We start from the raw sequence: 24,092 nt of genomic DNA, 5'->3' as shown, positions 1-24,092 counted from the left end.
GAGATAAATTCAGATGATTGGTTCTCCATGCAAGGACAGCCATGCTCCCACTTTTCTGATATCGCAACTATTATTTCATATTAGTTACTCTGTAGGAGTTCCCAGCACTACTATGTTGACTGGTTCGCTGTTCTTCTTAGTCAGTGTATACTCCACTGAATGTTTCCATGTGATGCCAGGGAATGCTGTATTTTATGAGTCTAGCATTAAAAACCGCAGGACACACCGCTTCCACAGCGAAGCAAAGAGATAATTAACAGCTAGGAAATAGCAGGTATAAAATCTGCGTTCCATGGTAGAATTGTGAAGCAGTTTTGTCATTTTTTAAGTGATTCATCAGCAAAAAATTCATTAAATTTCATACCAACATTTTCTCTTACGTGCCTAAGAAGTGAGAAAATTGGTGATATCATAAAAGAAGAGACAGCAGGGAATCTGAGCCATGGCTGCCAGCGCTCGTAAATATTTCTGCCCTGACAGTTCACTGACACGTTGCTTCTTTAAAGCCTTTCTTAAAATAAAAACCAAAGAGAGGATAGTAAAAATGGAGAATTTATAACAAACATAATTGAAAACACAAATGGTTGCAGAGATACTACAGTCATGCACAAGCCCCATTTAGGTTCCATATCCTGCTATCTAGTGATCATCCCTAGTGATTCAATAATTCAATCACTATCTTTGTGATTCAGTGCTTATCCATGGTGCCATAGTGGTCATCAGCAGTGATTCACTGCTAGCAATGACTATGCCTGGCCATCCCGTTATCTCATCATTTATGGTTACTGTATACATTCTTCAGTTATCTTTGATTGGGAGGCATACTGTGTCTCCTTGTGGAGAGCACCAAGTTGGTGTAAGACCCCATTTACACTGAGAAATGATCACTCAAAATCGCTCAAACGACAGTTTGAGTGACAGTTTTGAGTGATCATTTTTGCATAGCCTATGGTAGCTATTTAGCTACTAAAGAGCTATGCAGGTGGAGTGGGACACTGCTGCTAATGTTCGTCAAACAATACAGCTGTTTTGCATAAGCAAACAGCTGTATTGTTCTCCGTGATTACAGCCGGCTTCCCGCTGTGAACTACCAGAGGGACACGAGCTGAAAGAATCTTATCAGTGCTGCCGACTGTGATAACAGCCGGCACCGCTGATAAGAGTTCATCGCTCAATTCTAGCAAACTAGAATTGAGCGAGGAACGAATCGTGAATGAAAACTGCGCGATGTCTGTGCATTTAGACGCAACGGTTATCGCTCAAAAGATGTCTTTCAGTGAATTTTGAGCGAGAATTGTTGTCTCTAAATGGGCCTTAAGGAGTCTATAGGCGATGCAATGCACCTCTGGGTAATTTGGTATGCAAATAGGATATATTGCAATGCCTCTGCAGCTCCACCTATAGGATGAAAGTTTTGGGAAGCTAACTTCCAATAAGTGTCGTCGCAGAGTCATTGTACCAGCTCCCATTTGCATACGATCATTTATCTTTAGTACTAACAGTATCTCTCTAGACATATCTCCAGGAATCCCTAGATACTCTCTTGTATTTCCCTTACCTCGAAGACATATTTCTTGGTGACTGAGTGGAACTCTTCTGGATACTCTCCTGCCTCCGGGTCCTTTAATTTTTCAGACCCTATAAAATTGTTGAACAAAACTAAACTAGCAAAAACTAGCCACATTTAGAAAACCGCTGCATTTTTCCAGTGACTAGCAAAAGTGAGCATCATATTTCGGTTATGATAACACAGAAAAGAAAGTTGCACCCAAAGTGAAGAACAAAGTAACCATTCCTCACCTGGCTGGTATTTCCCTCCATTCATCCTGCAAATGTGCGGACCTTCCACCGTTGTAGCTTATGCATTGCATTTCATAAAGGACAGCTTGTGTGCAGCGGTATATCCCATATATCCAATAGTATGCAGTTTATTTCATAAACTATGGCTGAAACCTCCAAGGGTCTGCATCTTACAGTATGTAGCATGGTTTATGACACATGACATACTAATAAGTATGATTTCCAGGAGGAATAACAGAGGAGTAGTACCATGCAGAATTATTTCATGGGACATACAATTATCTACTAAAATAGACGTGTCAGGAGAAGAAACATGTCCTCTGTAATGCATATGTCATTTGATTGAGAAAAAGGAAAATGTTTGGTACTGTGTTAGCAAGTAGAACAAAATGTGATTGTTCTCAGTAAGAGAAACCAAGTAATCTTGTAGATATGATACCTTTTAATAGCTGACAAAAATACATGATGTTAGAGCAAGCTTTCGAGACTACTTAGGTTTCTTCTTCAGACTAGTGTATACAGAATATATCTAAAGAAGCATCTGCTGTAGATACACACATAAAATAGCACAGATGTGGCGTGATTAATTTGCTTTTAAAACAATAACAGAACTATGGTGAGGCGGGCTATCTGAGAGATCTGGTGCAGAGAGCTGATGCAGAGGGCACCAGGTCTCTGAACTCCCATCAATCTAGAGACCATAAAACTCTCACACTCTTATCTGTGGACTAATTAAATATTTACAGGTTGGCTCATTGTGTTTTGGTATTGTTGTAAATACAAATTAATTGCATTATGCCTGTGCCCTTCTTCAGATATATCCTGCTACAAGCCTGATGAAGTGGCCTAAGTAGTCTCGAAAGCTTGCTGTAACATCATGTCTTTTTGTTAACCATTTAAAGGTATCATATCTACAAGATTACTTTGTTTTACTAGCAGTAATAACATTTGATTGACAGAATCATTCCATTCACTTTCACATATCCAACAACAACATCCCAATCCATTTAGTTTCGACAGATATTGTCAGCATATTGTTCTATTTAGATGTTTTTTTTCTAGCATATCCAAAGTTCAGTTATTACACTCAACAGTACTAAGGAATAGGGCAGCTGCAATTAATAAGGAGAATTACATTATGGAAATGGCATGTACTAAACAACGTAAGTTGTATTGTGATATTTACTGGTACATGGAGGCTCCCTCGACATATGGTTCCTCATTATGAGTATCATAAGGGACCTGAACCTAGGGTTAAAAATAAGGAAAGCAGGAGATTGTGGAAGACAAGGCATGCAGGCAGTCTGGAGCTCTGGCACGGCGTCCTAGAATGTCTCTCTTGTCCAAGAAGGACATGTGCAGAATAGCTAGGATACTGATATGCTGAACAGATACACAGGATCTGCTGTGGTTCTTCAGGTTTCACATTAAGCATGTAGACTATAATAATACATGGTGATAAACTATAGGTTGTAAATGCCCTTACAATAGTGTGTTTGTTGTGCACAATACTTGTGGATCCTGTTCGGATGATGGCATCCTGAGAGTCATGAAGCATTGATACAAACAGGATATTGGAAAATTGTATATTTTTTGCATTTGACAAAAAATTACATTTTTTTGCAAAAATCAGAATACGTCTTTAAAACAAGTATTCACTTATTAAAATACAGTAGAAAGGCATAAAAGATGGCCATTAATAAAGCGGAAGGTACTACCTTAATGAAAGGCGGGTATAAGCTATACAAGGCTCTGTATTTGAATAGTATTATTTTACAGATAGCCAATGGAGGGGCTGGGGGTAAAAAGTTGAGTGACGGAGTTTAGAATAGATTTAACCCTTTCCAATCCACTGTCTGACGTCTGAAGACATTCTGATTGAAGGCTGTACAGCTTCGATGTCAGAAGACGTCCGGCAGGGTATTCTTACTGTAGATTACTGGCCGCTCTGTTGTTGGGGGCCTCTCCAGCATGTCGCACACCACAGTACTGGCTGTAGCCAGCAGATGGCGCCATTGTATAATGGCAGAAAGAGAAAGCCCCTAGGAAACCCTGAATCCAAAATTGGATTGCAAAGGGTTAAGGATCATTGGTAAGACACAGAGTGGGGTGCTGAAATAATCTAGCCCCAAGTTGGAGAAGGCAGGAGGGGATGAAAGTGTGGATGTGAAGTTTAAAGGGAACCTGTTATGTCCCCATAGTAACATAAACTAAGTTAAGACTGTTTATACTCACCTACTCCCGCAATCAAGCGGTGTTCCTCTCTGAAGTTGGGGAGTCAGTGCCTCTACCCTCCCATAGACTTGCATAGGAGAGCGTGCGCATAGGACTCTGAAAACAGATTTTCGTGCTGTGCGCTGACTTTAGAGGGGGACACTGCTGGATCATGGGAGCGAGTAAGTCTCATTACTGGACCCCACTGATCAAAACTTTTGACATGTCTCTCTGACACTGTGTGTACATATGGTGCCGATAAATTTGTTGCATCCTTATATATGTCTAGAGAGGTTCACACCAGTCAAAAGCTCAAAAATGCTGCAAACTGTTTAATATGTCTAAATTCATACATTTGTCTAAAAACTATAATCAAATACTGCACCTTTTGAAAAGCACCTAGTAAAAAACTGCAGTTAGTCTTTAAGCTTCACTAGATACTTTTCAAATGTGTCCAGAAAAAGGTGCAGGGTTTGAATGAAGCTTTCAGACAAATTGATTTGTCCGCCCAGTGCCGTTTAGGTTAGTTACTGGGGATTTTAGTGTTCCAGTTCCTTGAGTCCAGCATGTAGTAACTGTGACATCTATCCAGACAGTAACTGGTGTCCAGGATTTTCACACCCTGCTGCCGCCAATCAATTCTTGGTGTGTAGTTTTTTGCTGAACCCACTAGAGTGAGCACTTACCAGAATATTCAATCCTTTGTTGCTTCTCTGTTGCCTGAATAAACTGGTTGCATGAAACTTCCTGATCACTGATCGCTAAGATCAGCACAATGAAAAAACTGAAGCAGCCATCATATACCAGTAGTCCTTTTCCTATTATTGGAAAGATTGATTGACAGTTTCCACCTTCAGCATTATCTATTATATTATGTTGCTTTTCCCATTGTTTTAGCTATATGCATATCAATGGTTCACAGAAGGCAAATCATATTTTGGCTAGATCACTGCAAAAGTAGTTCCAGTAAAGTCATTTTATCACAATAATAATGTTTAAAGAATCAATATTACACTTAAAGGGGTTATACAGGCTTAGGGCTCTTTCACACAAGCGTATGCATTTTTACTTTATCTCGTCCGCGCTGTAAATTCACATGAAAGGGCGTTTTTCCACGATCAAGTCCCATGTTTAATTAGTGTTTTGTCAGCCATTCATACGACCGGGTGCAACGTTTTTAGCACAAAAAAAACCAAAACGTCGCACCCCAGAAAACTATCACTTGGCATAAATCCTCAGAATGACTTCCAATGCATACATAGAGGCAGCTGTAAGCTTTTCGCTGCGTTGAACGCTGCTAAAATGCCTCCCCCTTCTTTTTCTTCCAGCTCCCATAGGAAACTATGGATGCCGCCACTGTATACCAGTTGAAAGATAAAACCAGAACTATCTTTTTACCCACCGTATATTTGCAGCCACTGTATTTCGGTCACGTATGTTCCATTTTTTACAGTGCAACATTTTTATGTGCTGTAAATTCGCCCGTGTGTATGGAGCTGGATTGGAAGTTGAGCCTGCTCTATATATGGCTGGAGTAAGATGTCTTTGATGGCTGTTAACCCTTTCCAATCCAATTTGTATCTTGGTTTTCCTAGGGGGCTAACTCTTTTTCTGCTGTTATACAACAGCGCTATATGCTGGCTAAAGCCAGTACTGCATGAGGTGACACATTGGATAGACTCCGACAGCAGAGAGCCTGGCAATATACAGTAAGAGAACCCCGACGAACGTCTTCCGACATCAGAGCTGTACAGCCTTAAATCATAATCATAAAAGTCTGATCTATTAAGTGGTGGGCTGTTCTCTCCTGCCACCTACATCCTCCTTTCCTCTCACCTTCTCTCTTCTACTTATCACATCTTCTCAATTTCCTCCTCCCCTCTTCCTGAATCTTCCCCTCCAAAAAAGGGGTCTCCTTACTTCTTACCTCATCCCCCATGTTATAATTTTAAGTTCCTCTCTGGCACCTTCGCAGTGTGCCGACGCTGTTAGCAATAGCTGCCATGACTACTACGGCAGCTTTACTGTTACAGGCTACTTGTCTTATTGACAATGCTATTTTACCTGGTTGGCCATCCCCCCCACCTCCCCCCCCGTCCTTCTCCCCCCCCCCCCCGTCCTTCTCCCCCCCCCCCCGTCCTTCTCCCCCCCTCTCCTCCCTCTCTCTCGGGACTGGTATTGGAAAATTCTTCATCCTCTATAATCCCGTAAATCCGCCCCCATGGATCTAAAAATTGTTTCACACAATGTGCAGGGCTTCAACTCCCCTAATAAAAGATCTAAAGCCTTCCGTTACTACAAAAGTATTCACGCCGATATTATATGTTTACAGCAGACCCACTTCTCTGACCACTCCTCCCCACGCTACCTTTCTCCCCATTATTTGACCTTCTTCTCAGCAATGAGACCTTCCAAGACAAAGGTTGTTTCGGTCGTTCTGTCCCCTTCACCCATACATCAACTATATCTGACCCAGAAGGTCGCTTCCTAATCCTGACGGGTGTTATTCAGGACGTCCCGATTACCATCGCAGCATATTATGCTCCAAATTCAAGGCAAATCAACTTCCTCACAAAATTTTTTGAAACTGTAGAAGCTAATGAGAGTGGCACAGTCATTCTATGTGGAGATTCCAATTGCATCTTAGACCCGAGCCTGGACAGGAACGCCATTTCCCTTTCAATGCCCCATATACAACCACAACACTCCATTTCACATAACCTTGAAAGACTTCTTTCACAACACAATCTAGTAGACGCCTGGAGGGAAGTTAACTCCACTGTCAAAGACTTCACACATTTTTCTGCCCCACATTCTCTATACAGGAGAATAGACCATATCCTAGTACCGTCTTCATTTATACCCCAAATTTCACAATCTAAAATTCTCTCTGTTCCCTGGTCCGACCACAGTCCAGTTACCATATCCTGCAACTCTTTAATGTCAAAACCCACTAATACCTCCTGGACCATTAACGATTCGTTATTAGCGCTTCCCGAGATAATTGCTTTAATAACACCTAAACTTGAGGAATATTTTACCATCAATAGCCCTTCTGCATCATCCCCTTTTTCCCTATGGGAAGCTCACAAAGTGGTACTTCGCGGTACCCTGATCCAAATATCCTCTCGGAAGAAAAAGGAACGTTTACAAAGACAATTAGATCTCGAAAAGAAAGTTCTACAATTAGAAGAGACCGCTAGAAAGTGCCCATCTCGAGATAATATGAGGACCCTTTTGCAAGCTAAGATAGAGCTAGATCTGTGCATCACAGAATTGGTCGAAAGAAAATTACGGTGGTCCCGTCATCGATATTACATACTAAACAATAAACCAACAACACCACTAGCCCGCAGACTCCGCACCCACCCCATAGTGAAGCCCTTCTTTAGGCTCCGCACACAACATGGCACTGTCACTGCAAACCCACTGACTATAACAGCCGAATTCAGACAGCTCCTAGCCAAACTATACTCTCAACCACAAAACACGCCTACAGACAGACCACCAGGACACATACCTTCGAGACACCACACTCCCAATACTTCCGGAAACACTACTAGAACTTTTGGCTGCCAAAATCACTCCAGACGAGGTTAAAGAAGCGATAAAAACACTTAAAGTAAATAAACATTCAGGGCCGGACGGCTTCTCCGCCTCCTACTATTAAAAAATGTCCCCATTACTTCAAACCCATCTTGCTAATTACTTTAACGCAATGAGGGATGGTCAACATGTCGGACAAACATCACTTATGGCGGCCATCACAATGATCCCCAAGCCCAAGAGAGATCCTCTGGACAAACAAAGTTACCGGCCAATCTCCCTAATCAATATTGATATAAAACTCCTCACTAAAATACTAGTCTCACGATTAAATACGGCATTACCATCTATAATTGGAAGAGACCAAGTGGGCTTCGTCCCTGGCCGCCAAGCCCCAGACAGCAGCCGCCGGATAACACACCTTACACATATCTGTCAAGCTAGGGGCATCCCTGCAATGTTGCTCTCCCTGGACGTCTATAAAGCCTTTGACACCTTAAGTTGGTCATACCTGTTTTCGGTACTAGAACATTGGAAGTTTCCCGCTGAGTTCCTAACCTGGTTACGTATCCTATATAACTCCCCAAAGGCCTTCGTCCGTTACAAGGGCTTTTGTTCTAACAAATTTACAATCCAGCGGGGCACAAGGCAGGGCTGCCCACTTTCCCCACTCCTCTTTATATTAGCATTAGAGCCTTTAGCTATAAAAATCCGTAACAATCCTGACATTAGTGGAGTTGAGATTGCTGGGGTCCATCACAAAATTAGTTTGTTCGCAGATGACATATTCGCTATAATATCATCTCCCCACATTACAATTCCAAATCTCATGGCGGAACTGTCCAGATTCGGGTCAATCTCTGGTTTAAAAATCAACTAAACCAAATCAAAAGCTTTCAATCTTACCCTGCCCTCACACACACTGTCCTTACTGCAATCTGTTTTCCCATTTCAATGGTTGACGGGGTCTTTGGGCTACCTGGGGGTGAGTTTTACAAATTCCTACGATAAACTGTACACACAAAATTATATACCACTCCTCCGTAAATTTCGTCTAATGTTGGAAAGCTGGGACCGATACCACATATCGTGGATTGGGAGAGTGAACTCCTTGAAGATGTCGTTTCTTCCCAAACTTCTCTACTTTTTCAGAACTCTCCCAGTTCAGGTTCCTGGGCATTTCCTGAAAACACTTCAGCAGATGACCTTCCGTTTTATCTGGAATAACTCTATCCCCAGAGTGGCACGTTCCACCTTGTACAGACATAGACAACTAGGAGGTTTGGGACTCCCACAAATTGCAAAATACTATCAGGCGGCCCAACTGGCCTTCCTACACTCCACCACAAATACCCCTCTTTGGCTCTCGATAGAGGCTATGGAATCCACCCCCTCACAGTAGATACACTACTATGGATTCCCCCAACTCATAGGCCCACAGTATCTAACCCAATCATAAAACACTCCCTAAGATTCTGGGACACCATAAAATATTCCGGGAATCTGCTCTCCCCTCATCTGCCCCTACTATCACTTCTACGCAATCCGCTCTTTCTGCCGGGTTGTCACTCCCCTTCGGCCTTTCTTAATTGGACACAAAGAGGCGTCACTAAGGTTCACCATTTACTCTCTCGTGAAGGAGTAACCACATTTCCTATCCTACAGAAAAATAAGGATATACCACCCTCGGAATTATTCCGTTATTTACAGTTAAACTAGCTGTCCTCCTTATTGAAAAACACAGAATCTCCACTTACTCTCACCCCCTTTGAATCTCTCTGCCTTAAACACCCTCAGGCAAAAGGTATCATCTCTCAAATATATTCGAATCTTGTCCACACCACTTACCGCACACAATTACCATATGTATCCAAGTGGGAGCAGGACTTGGGGGGTGTTCAGAGTGAGGAGGAGTGGTCTCAGATTTGGAGTTCCACCAACCAGGGAGCCCGCAACATATTAATGCTGGAACCCTACTGTATATGAAATCCTACTTCGTTGGTACTTAGTCCCAACACGAATTGCTCATGCGGTCCCTGGTTACTCTAAAAATTTCTTCAGAGGTTGTTCTTCTCCTGGAGATATGCTCCATATATGGTGGTCCTGCCCCAGAGTCAAAAGACTTTGGATTAGAACATACTCCCTAATCTATTCTGTAACATACCATAACCTGCGCAAAAACCCCTGGGAGGCCCTGTTGAACAAAAAGGTCAAGGATATATCCCCAAACTCCAGAAAATTGATCTCTTTCCTCTTCTTAGCCACAAAACAAACTATAGCCCATTCCTGGCGTAAAGCTTCTTTAGACTTTTCTGAAGTTAAACGCCGCATGAATTGGTATCTGATAAACGAAAAGCTAACGTCGATAGCAGAAGATAAAAATGACAAATTTCTTAACATATGGACCCCATGGATAAATTATGCCCTCCCTACAGCGGGGATGAACCTATGAACCTACCAACCTAAACATGATTTCTTGGTGCCTTAGTCCTGAGAGAGAGGGAACCCCCTCCCCCACATTTCCCCCCTCCACCTCCCCCCCCCCAACATACTATTTGGCCCTGGCCAGGCCGTTGTTACTTATTTCATATTATTTTTTCGGAAATCTACATTTAACAGTTGTGATTCAAAATAACAATTGCTTGCCATTATCTTGTTAAACACCCATTTGGAAGATACAAGGTTTGTAATCACTCTGTTACATCAAGACTGGAAATTTTTCCTTACTGCTGTACCCTTGTATGTAAGCTTAATCGAAAACTCAATAAACATCATTGTTCAAAAAAAAAGTCTGATCTATTAAATTAATGTTTTGTTTTTCCCATGAGGTGAATATCGTCAGAAAAAAATACACATCATCAAAATTTGGTCACCGTGTCTCCAAGGAAAAATGTTATAAAAAGCAATAAAAAATTCATATGTTACCCAAAATGGTGTCAATAGAAACTACAGGTTCTCCTGCAAAAAAATATGCCTTCACACAAATCCACCGACAGAAAAATAAAAAAGTTATGGTGTTCAGAAGATGGTGATGGAAAGCAATAAGAAAAAGTGGTGCAACAAAAAAATATATAAAATTTGGTATCTTATTTTACTAATTGCGTCCTTATCAATGTATGCTACAGTTGCAGGCCGACAGCTACAAGATAGAACTGCGACAAGTATCATGCTTGAGCTATCTGCAATTATGACAGCTCCTTTGAGCAGCGAAGGGTGCACCGGCCACAGAATGTGGTCATGGTCCATAAAAGATCAGACGCCCGATAGTATGAATGTTAATTAGGAAGGGATCAGGAGGCTTATGGAAAAGGTTTTGGTTTAGTTCCTCATCACAGAGCAGAAAGTAACTATCAGAGGAGGTGTTAAAGTGACAAGTTTCTTAAGCTCATTAGCTGCACTATATGAACACGAACAAAATGTATGGTGTGACCACAAAGTGGAGCATGACCTGAACATGACAAGCCAAAGAAGGACACAAGGCTGTAAAACGGATGCAACACTTACTGCTTATGATCAGCCAGGGGGTGGCAGACACACTACAGTGACCCAGACTTGCAGTTGATTTAATAAGTCTTAAAGATCTGCTAATGCCTGTTGATATTTTGGGAATGCGGACGCTGGGTTGCAGAGCAGCTTTCAATTAAGCTCTGGTTTTATGGATTTGCAAACACTTATTTGCTTCCAAGTAACCATCAGCTCAACAGTCAATAAAACACATATTTGAAGAATATATCACATGTATACTGAGTACATAAAAAACTCTACAATCTCAGCCACCAACATTCTCATCAACCCCACTCGAAGGGGTGGCCCAGGATTCGAAAAACATGGCTCCTTTCTTCCAGAGCTGTGCCTGTCCATGGATTGTGTCTTGTATTGCAGTTCAGCTCCACTGAAATGGAAAGGGCTGAGCTGTAATACCATGCATAACTTGTGTGGCACTGATTCTTGGAAGAAAGCAACCATTTTTTCTAATTCTAAACTGGCAGTTGGTGCCCATTTTGCGGATAAGTAGGAGCAGATCTCACAGCCCTTTCCAGCATATTCCAAGCATGTTCAATGGGCTTGCAGGCTAAGACAGTGTGGAGAATGGTTGTGTTCCTCCAACTACTTCCTAGTGATCTAAGCTCGATGGCAAACAGTGTTATCCAAGGATTGTGGTAAGATGAGCAACAGTCCTAGGCTTTGCCAGGGAAACGCTCACCAGACCATCACACTGCGACCACTAGCCTAACAAACAGTGCACCCATGGGATACAAATTTACGCTGTTTACGTTAGATGCAGACCCAGCCATCCGCATGGTTCAGCAGGAAATGGGATGGGACTCGTCACTCCACACGACCTTCTGCCAAGTTCTACTGACGTCTTACCTGGGCCCAGTGAGTCATTGTTGGCGATGACGTGAGCTCATCAAAGGCAGCCTTATTGGTCTTCGGCTATCAAACGCCAATTGATGCAAGGTACACCACATGGTTATTGTGGAAATTTGTCTAACTTCCCTGCTCGACAGTTGGCCCACTATGGCATATTGTTACTGAGATACCAGGCATGCCACCTGACGCTCGCCGTTAGGACTAACTGAATTGATTATTTAAAAGAGTAGCTACACTGTCAGCTGTCTCTATGTCTCAAAAGGTATGTCAAAAGTACTGATTACTGGGGATCCCCTTCTGATCGCTAGAATAGGGGCTTCAGCGCTCACCCAAACACTGTGCCCCCGCGGCTATCTTTGCTAGTTTTCTGTCTGATTCTGGCAGCAGACCATCTTCAGCTGCCGGAAGCAGCAGAAAATGAGCGGTACTAGCCGAGGGGGCACAGCGCACAGGTAAGTGCTGAAGCTCCTCATCCTACCGATCAGCAGAGATCTCAGCAGCAGGACACCCATGGATCAATACTTTTAACGTCTCTATGATATGTCAGTAGAACGCATACACTTACCCCCATAGTGGTGCCAGACTTACAGTTCAATCGCTGCTATGGTGGGGTGTGCAATTTCTTTCTGACATGACAATCAGATGTGAGTAGGCACTCTAGGATGCTCACATCCCTTCCAGAGCCTGCACTCATATGTGCGATCAGTGCTGGTAAGAGAGGGCAGATTTGCCATCTATGCCGACACCATTCCCTGCATCGGAGGTCATTCGACAGCCGTGTCTTTCTAAACCATAAGGATACAAGCGAGCATGAGCAAATGGTTGGAGGCTGCAATAAATGGTATCGCTAGAAGCTTCTGACCTCTAGGCACCACCACTGCTTTAGAGGACTACGGAATTATATCTTTTCATGTTATTCATGACCTCACAGATTACTTCATACAACGATACATCGAGAAATCCAAAAATAACGAGACCCTCTCTTCTGTGTATGGAGTTCTTTGTATAAACTCAGTGTTCACAAAGGATGTTGTGAAGCCTTCAGTCCGTAGGCAAGACTGTTATATGAGCAAAAGAAAAAAAAATTGTTCAAACCGATGACAAAAAAAAAGTTGGACATGACTTATCTGACCATAGACCACAGACTTCTTTTTTTTGCCACAATGTTGGAAATGTCTGATTTTGCTTGTGTGGGCAATTGCCGTTACTAAGAAATTACATATATTGAAATTGAGGCATTTAGAAAACCTTTTTTGGTCTATTACAATACTCATTGGTATGTATAAAGCTCCTCCTCATTCCTTTTTACCATGGGAAGCACACAGTGGTATGTTTTGTATTGATGGGGCTCCCCCACCTCATACTAATAGCCAAGAAATGACATAATTCATGATGATTAAGCTAGAAGCCATGCACTACAAGGGGAGGTGTGGACAGGATGGATGAAAAACTTGTATTGTTTTCACTGACAACGAAACTTTATATCTCACCATTCAAATATTCCTTCTGTAGGTCCCAGTCTTCCGAATGGCGCTTTTCCATCCAAACACATAGTAGTGAATAGAAGCTATATTTGAGTCCAGTCAGTTTCTTTCCTGTTCTTCGATAGCAGTACTGTTTGGGTGTTACATTGATAAGTATGTGTGCATGTAGCATTGCTTTCAGAAGGCTTGAGAGACATTAGCAAATTTTGCAAACATAGAAGAGTTGAACTTGTCATTTGACTGTTTCTTATGTGAACGGTGATGATCTCTAATCCAAAGACCAGCAACTTCCATATAGACATATAACCGTATGGGACATATTCATGGAATGAAAGTGTCCATGGGACTGGGATTTAAGGGACTAGCCACTTTGTTATGGGGTTATCTGGAGACTATTTTAAAAAGCTGCCCACTATACTGTAGAAAAATAATAAAAACCGTACTTCTGTCTCATGTTCCCCCCCAGCTGCTGGTCTGCCGGAACCTACACCCCAATTATCATTACTTACAGACTTAGGGAGCCAATCACCAGCACAGTTCAGCCAGTAATTGGTTGCAGCCATCATAAAGCCAAGATAGCAGAGCAGCTGCCGCGGGGGAGCGCACCATACTACACATGTGCTAGTTTTCTGTGTGCAGCGTTATTCGATGGAGGCCATTGATGGAAGGGTTTGGTCACGTGCCCCAGCAGTGCGACTCTTCCAGTCTTAGGTGACTGCTGTCTGCCAATCAGAGGCTGCCGCATTACCGCTCCAAACTTCTGCCATCTTGGCCCCCGGGATGTGAAAGCTGATGCCAGGAAAACCAGCGGTTATCCTGTGGCCTCTGGTCACCTGAATTTTCCCCAGTGTCTGGAGGACATGCGGGCTGAGGAAGGTAAATACTCTTTGGTTTTTAATGTTTTAAGCCTTTTGGCCCAGATTTAAAAAAAATAATTCTAACTGGACAACCCCTTTAACTGCTTCAACACCCTTGGATTTCTTTTTTGCTTTTCATCGCGATGGATGGTGCTCCCCACCTATAACCACATTTTCAAGCCGCCAAGTTTGGACTGGACTCTGCTCCCAAGCCCGCTGCACACACCCTTCGCGACTGCATGATGTATATTTATGCAATGCAGTTGGGAAGTGCTTAATGTAATTGAGAAAAGAATAAATAATGGTTCCGACTTCACTATTGTGTTACTTACTAGAGATGAGCGAGCACCAAAATGCTCGGGTGCTCGTTACTCGGGACGAACTTTTCGCAATGCTCGAGGGTTCGTTTCGAGTAACGAACCCCATTGAAGTCAATGGGCGACCCGAGCATTTTTGTATATCGCCGATGCTCGCTAAGGTTTTCGTTTGTGAAAATCTGGGCAATTCAAGAAAGTGATGGGAACGACACAGCAACGGATAGGGCAGGCGAGGGGCTACATGTTGGGCTGCATCTCAAGTTCCCAGGTCCCACTATTAAGTCACAATAGCGGCAAGAGTGCCCCCCCCCCGCACTGTCAGCATAAAGATCGTTCTCCTCTGCCATAGCTGTAACAGCTGTGGCAGAGAAGAACGATGTTTGGCCATTGAATTCAATGGAGCCAGCAATACAGCAGGTTCCACTGAAAGCAATGGGCTGCCGGCGATCGCGGGATGAATTGTCGGGAAGGGCTTAAATATATAAGCCCTTCCCTGCAATTCATCCAGAAATGTGTTACAGTAAAAATATATACCGGAGTATAAGGCGACGGGGCGTATAAGACGACCCCCCAACTGTCACCTTATACGCCGGGAATACAGCGGAGCAAAGAATAAAAATCATTACTCACTTCACCGGGCGTTCTGTGGTGCTCCTGCAGGCTGTCGCTCCCTCCTGGTCCCCGGCAGAGCATTGCTTTCTGGACGCAGTGGTTGAAATCCCCGCCTCCAGAAACACACGTGCCTTCAGCCAATCACAGCCATTCAATGACATCATTGTCATTGGCTGTGATTGGCTGAAGGCACGTGTGTTTTTGGAGGCGGGGATTTAAAGCCCTTTGTAGAGAAAGCAATGCTCTGCTGGGGACCAGGAGGGAGCGACAGCCTGCAGCAGCACCGCAGAACGTCAGAAGAAGTGAGTAATGATTTTTATTCTTTGCTCCACTGTATTCCCGGCGTATAAGGTGACAGTTGGGGGGTCGTCTTATACGCCGGTATATATTTTTATTGTAACACATTTCTGGATGAATTGCAGAGAAGGGCTTATATATTTAAGCCCTTCCCGACAATTCATCCCGCGATTGTCGGCAGCCCATTGCTTTCAGTGGAACCTGCTGTATTGCCTGGCTCCATTGAATTCAATGGGCAAACATCGTTCTTCTCTGCCACAGCTGTTACAGCTGTGGCAGAGAAGAATGATTTGTCTTCTATATGTTCTCAATGGGGTCGGCGCTGCTGCCGCCGGCCCCATTGAGCGCATATAGAGAAGAGAACAGGAATCGCAGATCGCACGTAGGTGCGATCTGCGATTTCTATGGCCTAAGAAGGACCGTTGGGGTTCTTGAAGCCTAAAATAACTCCTAACGGTCTCCCTATAGCAGCAGCACTTTCCCTGATTTATGTCAGACGGCATCTGTGGCGAGCCGCGGGAGGGCAGATTTTAATACTCGGGTGACACCTAATCTCGCCAGCCACTCACTGAAGGGGGGTGGTATAGGGCTTGAACGTCGCAGGGGGAAGTTGTAATGCCTTCCCTGTCTTTCTATTGGCCAGAAAAGCGCGCAAATTTCTCAGGGAAGAAAATGAAATTAACCCGAACATCGCGTGGTACTCGTTACGAGTAACGAGCATCTCGAACACCCTAATACTCGAACGAATATCAAGCTCGGACGAGTATGCTCGCTCATCTCTATTACTTACCCATTTACCAGTATAAGCCAATAGCACCAATTATAAAAAATCATTGAACACAAAGCACCACAATCATCAGTGTAAAAAAAACAAACAAACAAAAAAACCCACAAAACTCACACTTTCTCAAAATGTGACTTTTATTAATTATGTATATAAATAAGACACCATAGCACCATACACATGAAAAGAAAACAAAGTCACAGAGCAGAGGGAAAAATAAAAGTATGTTTAACTGCAAACATAATGCTGCCTAAAAAGGGTTAAACAAAAAAAATATATATTCATATATATATTTCACAGCATGGGAATAAAAGAACAAGTATGATGGAACCAGGTGGCTTTGTTCTGCTGCATCATTTTGTAAAGTGTTGCTTTCTTCATAAATATAAAAGACAGTCCTGGATTATATAGAGGAAGGGGAGGGTTCTGCTGGGGCTAATCCTTTGGCTATTTCAGAATTTAGGAGTTTTGGAGTGTTCTTCTGCTTTTAACAACATTTCACAGTTTAAAACTACACCAAAACTTTGCTTTATTTGTTCTATACTGCTTTTAAGTTATTACATGGCTTCTCCATTCATATACACAGCTTGTTTCAAAATGTTGCTGGTTGCCGTTGGAAACAGACAGCGGCTATCTGCACTTTGCTGTCAGACATGTGACCCATCGGCTCATGTCTGTGTAATGATCTGTGGTTATGCTCTTTTTACAACACAACCGTTTAGCACCGAAAAACATGATCCAAGACAGATTTAAAAGCAAAATGTCTTATTGAATTCATTGTAAAAGCAGATGAAAAAAACATGAATTTCCCCAAATTGCAAACAACTCAGAATTCTGAGAAAGGGATGATGATGGCTGGACTGTGTGATACAACGATGTCAAAAAGATCCCATTAAAACATTAGGATCCATCATCAGATCCATTGCATACATCTTTGGGTCTCTAATCAAGTATTTCAATGTTCACGTAAATGGATAGATATGAATTGAGCCAGCCAATATATGAAGTTAGATTGAATTGAGATGGAAATCCTCAACTACATAAAAGTTTCTGTAGTAACCCAACATTTTTGATACATTTAAACTGTAAATATTGTATAAAAGTGCTGAAAACTACGAATATCCTTTACGCTGCCCATTTATAATAGGAAGTGCTATTTAAAAGTTAAATCGGCAGCCAATGAGGAGATTTTGCGGGGACTATAAAATTGATGACATATACTCGATAGGTCATAGGTATCAAATCGTCATGGGTCTGTTTAGCGGGGCCTCTGTGCGCCAGATCTGACACACCGCTTTGTACATTGCGCAATGGCCTACAGTGGTACTGTAACTCTGTCCCATTCACTTGGGACTCTGCTTACTGGCATGCCCCATTTCTCGTCTGTGAAATGGACAGCAATAAGACATGCCATGTGTTTTTCACGGAGACCATTGGTGTGTGTTGGGGGGAAAAAAAAGTCCATGTGTACGGCTTCCCAGGCCTATAATGGGTCTGTGTGCTGTCCGTGGATTAAACAAACAGTACACGGCCTGAAATAAGGTAGTTTGCAAGAGGCCTGAAAGGACTATAGTAAAAGTTGAAACAAGTTTTGCACTATGCCCCCATTGCTTACACATGAGACAGGCAGCCGCTCCATATTGGTTCACTAGGATCTAGCACCATCATTATAGCCTCAACTTTCAGGGATGGGATTAGTTTCTAGTACACTGAAGATCTAAACACCAGTTCAGCTAGAAGAAAGTTGTTGCCTCGGATGTATGTAAACAGTAGGTTCGCCTGAAATAGGAGGAACCGAGTGAGCCAAGACTGTGATCCAATTTGCTCTGTGTCAAGTAGGAAAGAGAAGAAATAAATTAAAGGGGAAGGGGGGAATATAAAAGGTGTAAAAATTAATTATTCAGGTGAAACTGAAAGGATGGACCTCAAAACCTGGACCCTAAAAGGTTAAGACTTTTTGGGGTCAATTTCTGTTTAGGGAAATGATAAAATGAAAGTGTATACCTGCCTTCTGACTCCGCCCCTTATCAGAAATTGCATAGGATATACTTGTGCAAGACAATAGCCTAACCCACATTTGGAATATTGACACTTAGCATTACTTAGCAAGACTCTTCTACTGTGCCCCCACAATTAGATGTCATCAAATTTGTGTTTTAGGTAGTCCTTCATAACTCTGGCAATAGGGAGCTCATCCAGTAGCTTGAGGTTCTGCAGTCCGATACAGTAGCGAATTTTAATCCGGCATAAATCCTGCAAATATCGGGGTTGCCCTGCAAAATGGGGATACAACAGCAGTGGGTTAGACGGTTAGTAAACAGAAAGTGAAGCAAATAATAGATGCAGTCTTTATTATGGGAGCCAACAGTACTTTATCCCCCTAGGAACAGTATGTGAAAACCAAGTCACTGGTGGGAAAATACAAAACCGTAAATCAAGCTGCTCAGATCACGTTTTCAATGTAAGTTTAGTGTATACGTTAAAACATACATTAAAAAATACATATATAAAACATGCAATTCATAGCATACATGTACGGTTGTAAGTGTGTGGCTATGTGTTTGCATACGCTTGCGTCAGTTGTTCCATTAAAAGGTATACATTCTTATTGTTAAGTTTCTTTTAGCCTAGGTTCACACAGGGCGGATTTGCCGCGGTTCTGCCACAGCAGATCCGCCCGCGGCAAAACCGCCCGCGGCCGCTAATCTCGGGATTAGCCAGCCATGTGGACGAGATTTCTCAGAAACCTCGTCCACACGGGACGGCTAATCCGCTGCGGTAAACCCGGTTGAAACCGCGGCTGCGGCGGTCTGAAAAGAAGCAGCATGTCTGTTTACTTTCGGTTTTTTGTTTATTTATGTCACGGGCGCGCTCTCCTCTATGGGAGAGCCGGCCGCAACGGAAAAGCATGCGGCCGGGCCGCTTCAAAGCCGCCGCAGCTTAGACCGCGGCGGTTCTCCTGGCGGAAATCTCGCGGTTTGGCGGCCAAACCGCTAGATTTCCGACGGGAATCCGCCCTGTGTGAACCCAGCCTTAGGCTGCGGTCACACGGGGCGTAAATCCTGCGGAAATCTCACAGAATGGACCACATGGAAATTCCACAAGATTACTGCAGCAGAAAGACAACTCCAAAGCCCGCGGTTTTGAAGTGGCGTTGCCGCCTGTATTCCACTGTGGCCATCTCTCCGCATAGAGAGGAGAGAGGTCGCATCGAAAAATGGCGATACAATTGACATGCCAGAGCTTTGAATTCTGTCCGGCATGGCAGCGTCAGTGCGGCTTGTCCACAGCTTGTGGATGGGACTTTGCTGCTTAGGCTCGGGTTTAAGATTGCCAGCGGAATTCCACCCCGTGTGAACCCAGCCTTGTAGAAAGTTTTGTAGTGGAACACTTTTTTTCTTACACGTATGAGAACAAATAACGTATACACTAAACATATGAATATGATTTACGTGTCTATACCTTTTTCCTATTGTTGTTTTAAAATACGTTTTTGTAGGACAGAGAAGCGTGTTATGCCACACTTTCCTATCCCGTATTCAAATTTAAAGGGATTCTGTCACCAGATTCCTACTGCCCGAACCACAGGTAGCACGAATCGGGGACAGCTATGCTCACTGCCCCATGTAGGTTTTATTCGGAAATGCTGTGGCGTTTTAGAATAAGCACACTTTAAAGTTTGACTTTAAGTCAAGACATGCCACGCTGGCTTCTCCCCACCCGCATCTTCTGTAACAGATGCAGGTGGGGAGCGAGATGTCACTTTGTATGATAGGAGCAGAGAGCAGCTAGCACGGCCCGCCTCCATGACTAGGAGCTCAGCTCCGTGCCAAACGATAAAGTCTATATGTTCTGAAACACCGCTGTGTTTCAGAATAAAACATACAAGCGGGTAATGAGCATACTTACCCCGGGTTTATGCTGCCTGTGGTTCGGGCAGCACGAGCCTGGTGACAGAATCCAAAAATCACAGCAAGACTGTGATAAATCCACAACAGAGCGACTACAATGAATTCTGATCTTTCAACAAATTGTAATATTAGCCAAATTGGCAGTAATTTTTTACATCAAATATTTCCTATAATTTGACTTCCATCCGGTCCATGTCTGAAGAAGAGTGAAAAAGCTGAGCGCCATTATCTCCAAAACGAGACCTTCGCCATGCAAAACGTGAGCGGGGCATAACTAGTGGTCCATCAAAAGCACTATTCTTTAGGCCAGAAACTAGCATAAATGATAACTAAAACCTCCTCTAGTTCATAGCTTGAGCCTCCTAATGCATTTGCCCTACAATACGGCAGCGCAAAATTTACTCATACCTGCGTATGAAACGCCAATCTAAGTAAATACGCCATGCGTGTTTAAATACTACATATTTAAAAAAAAAAAAAAAATCTGCATGACAAATATGCCGAGGACATAATGAAATGGCCTTTACATCATTTACCTATTATAGGAATTGCTGAAAACTAATGTCCTGTTCATGTAATAAGCACTCAGAGTTATACAACTATGGACAAGGGAATCGGACTGCAGTGGTAACATTAATGAAATGTAGCTTGTTGACTGATCCAGGTAGCAAACATAAAACAAATTTCGAAAAACGACCCTCAAAACTAAGTGAAAACAGCAATGAAAGCAAAAAGAGGATATATAGAATTACATAAGATACTTAGTTTCTATCTGCCCAAACTTCATAGCTAATGTTACTCATAGGCAGATCCTCACTGGACAGGCTATAAGACACTGTAGATAAGCCATAGTAGACTTCAGAAGCCACTTATATTTTTCAACTTCCATGGATATCAAAAGAAAACAAAAAGTTAGGACAAAAGTTAGCAAATCTGTATGTACATTGGCTGCCCATTCTGCACATATAAGATACAATGTTTCACTTCCCTCAGCCTCTCCCTGCGGAGTTCATAGAATTCATCGCTTTCAGACCTGGCATGAGAACGTGAACAGGAAAACTCATTCTGTAAAGTGTGTTAACACTAATAATCCTAATATTACCAGACGATTGTGTAATCCTCTGATCAGACGTTATGCCTCACATACTAAATGGAGTGTATTTTCCAGGAACAAAGTGCTTCTTCCAGGCTTAAGCCTTTGTTATTGCATCCAGTAACACGGAGAAGCCCAGTCCGCAGCCGTGTGAGGTTCCTCAGAAGCCGTGTCAGGAGCACTTAGTCATTCTTGGTTGCTGATGAATGAAAGCAAATACGAGAAGACGAGTAACAGGAGGAAAGGTCACTGGTAACTCCCAGTACGGATGAATCCCTGTCGGGGTACATGCTGACTCACCGTTAGGAAATATACATTAGGAGAACATATGTACAGTCCTAGGAAATCACAGAGGGAGGCCTTTATATCCTGCATTACAATAGATGACAAATGTCCTTTAAATTGGAAATCCCGCCCTATGTAGTGACACACTTAGGGCTTGTGTCCACGGGTGTTTTTTCAACGCTTGTTATGTGCGCGATGCATAGCCGCGTGATGCACCGTAAATGGAGTCAATGGACATTCACTGATCCATGCACATGTCGTGTGTGTAGATACGTACTTCCGAAGTAATTAGTGAGTATAACATATAATATTGTATCGCTCAAGAAAGACGACTAGGCACCTCTTGAACTCTATTGAGTTTGCCATCACCACGTCCTCAGGCAGAGTTCCATAGTCCCACTGCTCTTACAGTAAAGAACCCCTTTCTTGGTGTAGAAACCCACTTTCCTCTAGATGTAGAGGGCGCCCCTTGTGACAGTCACAGTTCTGGGTATAAATAGATGATAACAGAGATCTCTGTATTGTTCCCTGATATATTTAATAGCTATTAGATGGCCCCTCAAACAGTTCTTTTCTAGATGAAATAACCCCATTTTTAAATAAACTCTTTGGTTATTGTAATCCGCCCATTCTATAACTTTAGCTGAAATTGCTCAAGCTCTGATATGTCTCGTCACTGGTGTAACAAAATGTACACCATGGGGCCCATTGTCTTGTCTTCTAGACAGTTCACAGTAGTGTGACCAGCCAACATGAGTCACTGTGATAAAACCAATGCATTTTAAGGGCCAGCTCACACTAGAGTTTTCTGTTTCCATCGAGCTGGTCGGATGTGGGAGCAGCTCAACAGAAAGTAAACCGAAATGAAAAATGGAAGCGAACGGATAAATATCTGTTTGGTCCCGTCTCCCATCGAATGCCAAAGAAAAAGAAAAGTTTTGCACTTTTGCTTCAGTTTAAAAAACGGAATGGAGATGAAATATTGATTGCAGCTGAAATTCTTCTGTTTGTACCCAGTCTATGGGCATAAAAAGAAGCGTTTTCTTTCCGTTCAGCTGCTTCCACAACGAATCAGGAAGACAGTAACAAAAACCCTAATGTGAACTGCATCTTTAGACTGTCTAGTCTAATTTAAACCACCTATTAGTAGTTGCTTTAGTTTCAAGACACTTTTTATGCCCAAATTTTGGCTCAGAAAGTTGCATTTAGGCCACACCCCTTTCCCATGAAGCCACACCCCTGATCAGTCTTAGAGAAAATAAGTGTGTAAAGGAGTTTAGAAAACCATCATAAAATGTGGTACAAATCATCCAAGACTGTTTTCTTGCACACTTTGCCCCAGAAATCCAAGGCATTTTCAACAACAAATCTGCCCTGACATTCCAGGACTTTTTAGATATTATAAGAGGAATTAGCTGCTTACATGTCCTAATGACAAGTTAGGCTAAAAGAGGGTCATCATCTACTCATTTGAAGAAAGCCAGATATAGACCTAGAGAGATCACACAGGTCTAATGCAAAAAAAAGAGATGCCCATTATTGTGAATGGGGGTCCTCGAACCTATGTTTCCCCTGCAGCTGCACAAAACCACATTTCGGAACCTGCCTCCTGTCTAATCTGAAAAATAAGGTGGAAATATGCTCACTCTACATCAGTTTGCACAACTCTTAACTCCAACAAATTGGCTGTGCCAGTTTTTATTAATTACCCCTGTAATTGCCCTTTTGGAAAAAAAAAACTTAAGTCTTATTAAAAGATGTGACATATGAATATAATTGTTGCAGCCCGCCCCGGCCAAAGAGACAGCGATCTACCCTACAAACAAGCTGCAGGAAGTAAGATTACATCCCCCGGGGCTAACAGGCAGCGACTACCTTTTGGGCATTTGGCGTAACTTTCCAGGACAGCTCAAGCATGAAGATTACAAGAATTTATGACTTGTTTTCAGCAACAACAAGTATGAGGTCAGTCTGTGCAGTTTCTCAGCCTCACAAATATGCAGACTGATCAGCAGAATAGGATCTGGTACAACAGAGCAGGTGCCACTGGAACACTTCCCATGGATGACCATTCCTTGGCTGGCACCAAACATTTCTGCAGAGCTGTGTGGCTGGGATTTCCTGCAGAGAAACAGAGCCTCCATGAAAATTAACACACAAAACACCTTCCAGTCCGTGAGGCCCCCTGTGCCCGCGAACGGGGCAATCCCATGTACTGTGGGACATCTGGCAGCGTTTGTGAAGCATGTGGGTCCTCTCAATCCCAATCACATGGCTGCGCTGTGTCTGCACACAGATGTGGACGCTCTGTTGTGATGGAGGATGTAATGTAATCTGTGACAGATTAACTTCAGCACCCGCATTCATGTCTCTGTAGAAATAATGACATCTGGGCTGGGGGGGGGGGGGGGGGGGGATATAGCATTCAGGGACCATACTTCTTCACTAGAGCTCTTCTGAATAATTCCTCATCTAAATGGTCTTTTTGGCATAGACAAGCTTGAAATAAGTTTCACCT

General features: G+C 42.9%; 1 protein-coding gene across 2 annotated transcripts in view; it reads right to left on the bottom strand.

Annotated features, from left to right (window-relative positions):
- Nucleotides 1–16,410: 16,410 nt before the first annotated feature.
- Nucleotides 16,411–24,092, bottom strand: part of ASB7 (ankyrin repeat and SOCS box containing 7) — a 44,950-nt gene continuing 37,268 nt past the window's right edge. For both annotated transcript variants that reach the window (XM_066592867.1, XM_066592866.1), the window contains exon 6: nucleotides 16,411–18,558. In XM_066592867.1, the coding sequence (XP_066448964.1) occupies nucleotides 18,419–18,558 (140 nt within the window). In that variant the 3' untranslated portion in view covers nucleotides 16,411–18,418. The remainder of the gene's footprint in view (nucleotides 18,559–24,092) is intronic.

Source organism: Eleutherodactylus coqui, chromosome 2 (assembly GCF_035609145.1).
Source record: "Eleutherodactylus coqui strain aEleCoq1 chromosome 2, aEleCoq1.hap1, whole genome shotgun sequence".
NCBI classification, from domain to species: Eukaryota; Metazoa; Chordata; class Amphibia; order Anura; family Eleutherodactylidae; genus Eleutherodactylus; species Eleutherodactylus coqui.
Note: the sequence above shows the minus strand (reverse complement) of the source record. Positions and strands in the feature narration are given on the sequence as shown.